Source organism: Ictalurus punctatus, chromosome 25 (assembly GCF_001660625.3).
Source record: "Ictalurus punctatus breed USDA103 chromosome 25, Coco_2.0, whole genome shotgun sequence".
NCBI classification, from domain to species: domain Eukaryota; kingdom Metazoa; phylum Chordata; class Actinopteri; order Siluriformes; family Ictaluridae; genus Ictalurus; species Ictalurus punctatus.
Genome location: NC_030440.2, coordinates 19,943,276 through 19,948,288, shown reverse-complemented (window position 1 = coordinate 19,948,288; position 5,013 = coordinate 19,943,276). Strand labels below are relative to the sequence as shown.

The following is a 5,013-nucleotide window of genomic DNA, read 5'->3' as shown; positions in this document are numbered from 1 at the left end:
TTCAAAAAGTAAATCAACATTCAGAAACCAGGTGGGAAAAAATAAGTACACCCTATAATTCAGTAAGATGTAGAACCACTTTCAACAACAATAACCTGAAGTAAATGTTTTCTGTAGGAGTTTATCAGTCTCTCAGGTTGTTTTGGAGAAATCCTGACCCACAGTTCTTCAGTTCATTGATGTTTGAGAGCATTCGATTTTTTCACAGCTCTCTTAATATCCCACCACAGCATCTCACTGGTGTTGGGGTCTGGACTTTGATTTGGCTATTCCAACACCTTCATTTTTGTCTTCTTTAGTCATTCAGATGTTGATTTCCTGGTGTGTTTGGAATCACAGTCCTGTTGCATGACCCAGTTTTGGCCCAGATTTAGCTGCAGGACAGATCTGATATAAACTGGTATTTTCTGGTATAAACTGGAGTTCCTCGCTGTCTCAATGAAGTTTCCCCGGTCCTGTGGCTGCAAAACAAGCCCAAATCATCACCCCTCCACCACCATGCTTCACAGTGGGTATGGAGTGTATGTGGTGATACACTGCATTTGGTTTTTGCCAACATAGCGCTGTGCATGATGACCAGACATCTCTACCTTGGTCTCATCAATCCAAAGCATATTGTTCCAGAGCTTTTGTGGTTTGTTCAGGTGCAACTTGACAAACCTGAATCATGCTCCATTTTCTTCTTGGAGACAAGGGCTTTCTTCCCTAGCCAGCCTTCTTCTGTGTAGTCATGGCTGATGTCCTTTCTTCTTGGCATGATGTAGACACACACCTGAGTGCTCCAGAACAGCAAACTGCCAAAAGTTCTGCTTTTATAGAGCAAGTGACAGTTCTTCATGATGAACTAATCTTGTGAATTTAATTAGTAACATCTGGCTGCTAATTACTCTCTTAATTACTGTGGAAGTAGGAAGGGTGTACTTATTTTGTGGTGTGTTTTTTTTCACCTGAGGTTATTTGTTTGTAGAAGTTTGGGTCCACACAATTGTTACTTAGGCCCTGCTAAATAAAAACAGGACTGAAGGAGGGTGTACTTTCTTTTTCCCACGACTATATTTCCTAATCCTTCTCACTACTCCCTACACAACAGAATGATGAGCCCAATGTTGTACAGGAACCCAGACTACATTAGATCAGAGAGGTTCTGACCTGCAGGGTTCTAGAGTATAGAGTAATGTAATGATCTACACTCCTCACATGAACATGGAGGAGAAAATCTCACTGCATGAATGAGCTTTAAATAAGAGAGCTCTGGGGAGGAAGTATTAGGGTGGTGCTCTGGTATGGAGTTGTGGGGATTTTGGGCTCTTAACATGAGGTCACACGCCAAAAAAGTTTGAGAACCGCTGGTATAATGAGAGGAACATTCCACTGCTACAGCTGAAGGAGAGCAGCACTAACATCAGCCTGGTTTCCCGTCACTCTTCCTCTTCAGACTGTAGTAGCATCGCTGTGATGTCTTCACTGTTAACCTCAAACACACTCTCTGATGCGTGACAATCTGAAAACTAATAACTTAATAACTCTTTTTAAATAGTTTTAAAAAAGTTATTCCGTCAACACATTTACATGTACTTCAGTAATGAGCTAACAGGAAGCCCCGCCCACTGTACGAGTCACACACTGTGCTCTCATGTTTCTCATAATTTTACTGAAACACTCGACAGGAAATGACCCTCTGTAACAAGTCATTTTCCTGAGAATTATTCTCTCTGCTTCTGTGAAGCGTTCTGAGTGTTAGTGTCAGATAGACGAGTACAAACCTGTCAATCACCAACTAACCCCACCCCCAACCCTAACCCAACCCTAACCTAACCCCATATCTGTGTAATCTAACACCACCTCACCAACGTCTTAAAGGAATACTCTGATGAAGATATGATACTGTTGTCTAAACTCTCTCTCCCTTCTCTCTTTCCTCCCTCTCTCTCTCTTTCTCTCTCTCTCTCCACCCCATCTCTCTCATTCTCTCCCCGTCTCTCTCTTTCATTCCACCCCATCTCTTTCTCCACCCCCTCTCACTCCCCCCCACTCCCCCTTCTCTTTCTCTCTCTCTCTCTCTCTCTCTCTCTCTCTCTCTGTGCAGATCTGCTTGTATATCAGCTCACCCAGAACGAACCGCAGTCTGGACCTGACGGCTCTCCTGCTGCTCTCCATGAACCCCATCCTTGACCCCTGGGTGTTTATTCTGCTCAGCCCCCCTGTGCCCCGCCTTCTCTGGGAGGCGATGTGTAAGGTGCTGAGGCCACGCCCCCTGGATAACAAGGTCCCTCTGTCAGTTAGCCCACAGACTGCCATAGAGCTACAGACATAGCTGTACACTTCTGATACACCAGACACTTCTGGATATATCTGCAGATACGACAGGTCCACACACCTGAGTGCTATGGGAACGTGTGTGTGTGTGTGTGTGTGTGTGTGTGTGTGTGTGTGTGTGTGTGTGTGTGTGTGAGAGATGGACACAGAGTGTTTGAATTAAAAGGTGAGGCTTAATTCCATGGCATCAGTGACGGTTTTGTCCCAAACAGCAGTGTGATGGAACAGTACTGCTGGACTGCTGCGGGTTTGATGACCTCATTACAGTATTGAAGAGAACTCTGTAGAGGAGTAAATAAACACATCACACAATAAATACATAAATAAACATGTGATTGTGAATAATGAAACAAACCTCAAGCATTATAAATGTATTTATTTATTAATCAAACTGTGTAAAGAATCAAACCATACACTTACCTTGCATTGCAGCCTGTGGGCGTGGTTTCAGTAGGCTCTGTCTCTGATTGGTCCATACTGTCAAACTGAGTGGTTGCTACTGATTCAGGATGAGAGAGCGAGATCAGAAACTTAAGGTGTTTGTGAAGTAGCTGTGATGTCAGCTCTGATGTCATCTCTGATTTCAGCGAGGATGCCAGCGATGATGCCAGTGCTGCTTGTGTCTTTATCACACTACTGATACAAACTCAAGTGGGCGGAGCTTAGAGATACTCCACCAGTCAGTCAGGCTGAGGAGTTTTTTTCTGCCTGAGTGAAAGAAATAGTCATTTAATATTGACAGGAATACAGTAAAACAGTTACTGAGCTACAGTTCACATTGTTATTATTATTATTTATTGATTTATTGGTGTGTTGGTATGTTCCCTGTACTGCTGGATGTGTGTATGTGTTGTTTATTCAGGTTTTATTTATGACCACTATTAATGCTATAAATGAAAGCTACATGTTATTAACCGTATTACTGAAAGCTAAATCAGCTGCAGTCCTGACACTGAGCCTCACTTATCACTCATTAAGTAAAGTTTTATAAACGTGTAAATGTGTAAACTAAACTAAATATTCACACCAGATATACATATACCTTTCTTCTTTCTTCTCATGTGTACGGTATGTTTATAAATGCCAGTTAGCCATAAATTATCACCTGTATCAGAAGATACAGAAGGTCGGGGGTTCGAGCCCCAGCACTGCCAAGCTGCCACTGTTGGGCCCCTGAGCAAGGCCCTTAACCCTCTCTGCTCCAGGGGTGCTGTATCATGGCTGACCCTGCGCTCTGATCCCAACCTCAAACATGCTGGGGTATGCGAAGAAAACAATTTCACTGTGCGTATGTATGTGTGACCAATAAAGACTCCTTATCATTTATCCCTTTCTGCTAAGGAGGAGACTGTAATCTGGCACCTTTCCATTCCAGCAACGTGATTGGCTATTGCCAAAAGTGGCCGCAGTGTGGAACTCATTTGCATAGCATAAAGTACAGAGTTGGAGAAGTGTCTTTACAGTGTTGCCTATGCATTATTTCTTTTCCAAACCTGTTTCATATACACCAGTGCATATGTACATATAAACAGTAAAGACTCATTATCATTATAAAAGGTCACAGAGAGCTGAAAAAGACAAAAGTGACTGAGCCCCTCTTATTAGTGATAAATCTTCCAGTAATGCAGCTCAGCCACTGCAGCGCATCAGCTACCACAGACACACACAAACTCCTCCTGCTTTTATAGGGCGCCATTAGTTTTGTCCACATTGAACGGCTCGATTTATTTCTGTTTTGGAATCATTTTCTTTCAGGGCATTAATACGAAATGGAAATGTTTCACAGAATGTCAATGAAATTGTTGTGTAAGTGAAATAAAGAAGTGATTTAAACTTGACCGTCGTTTGTTTATAAAACTACAGCAACACAAACTCCCAGGATTCTGTCATTTTTCTGAACCGACTGCATGTTCAACACCACAGCTCACGTGTAAACGAATGATTTATGAATAAATTAGGCTCATTACACTTCTCACGTCCTGTACCTGTAAAAACACTCTACTATCAGAATATCAGCTTTAACCATTTTGAACGATTATATTTTATTGTAAACTGGACAATAAAGTATTTTAAACATGATGTGAAGAGTTTATAGGAGCTGAAGCTCATTATCACTGTGTATTCTGTATTATACTGTGTAGACGTCACTCATTTCTCCTCTTAATTCTGCATTAAAGAGGATACGAAATGTTTGGATATGAAGTTCGGTGTATATTCACTCAGACACCACACACACCAGCACAGAAAAAAATACACTCTAATACAAACGATATTAGTCGTTTCTCAAATCAGAGTAGTTGTGTTGATGTTTTATTCAGTGTGTTGACCGTCCTCAGTGATGTCACAGCTAGTAAAGAGAATATGATGTAAAATGTTTAAAATGTTAGAAATGTATAAAATCCCTAATAAATATAAAGATCCAGCAATGTTTAAATGAAAACCCCAGTCTGTAAATCTGACAAAGCACATCTGAGAGCTGTCTGTGTGGGTGTGGCCTAATATCCTAATGAGCACACTTGATTGACAGCTCTTTGTCTGAAACTCGCAGCCTGCAGAAGTAAAGTAGTGAGTGAAGTCAAGCAAACAAATGCTGATCTATCATGGAGCGGTGAAGGAGCGACCGTTTACAGTCACGCGAGATCCGGAACATATTTCACCAACATTCCACAACATTAAATGTAACTATAAATGGATAAA

The 5,013-nt window shown here is 41.7% G+C and overlaps 1 protein-coding gene across 1 annotated transcript in view; it reads left to right on the top strand.

Annotated features, from left to right (window-relative positions):
• ptger2b (prostaglandin E receptor 2b (subtype EP2)) overlaps positions 1 to 4,154 on the top strand; it is a 7,727-nt gene extending 3,573 nt beyond the window's left edge. Inside the window, exon 2 of the mRNA XM_017455610.3 lies at positions 2,087 to 4,154. Within this exon, the coding sequence (XP_017311099.2) occupies positions 2,087 to 2,314 (228 nt within the window). The 3' untranslated portion in view covers positions 2,315 to 4,154. The remainder of the gene's footprint in view (positions 1 to 2,086) is intronic.
• The last annotated feature ends 859 nt before the right edge of the window (positions 4,155 to 5,013 follow it).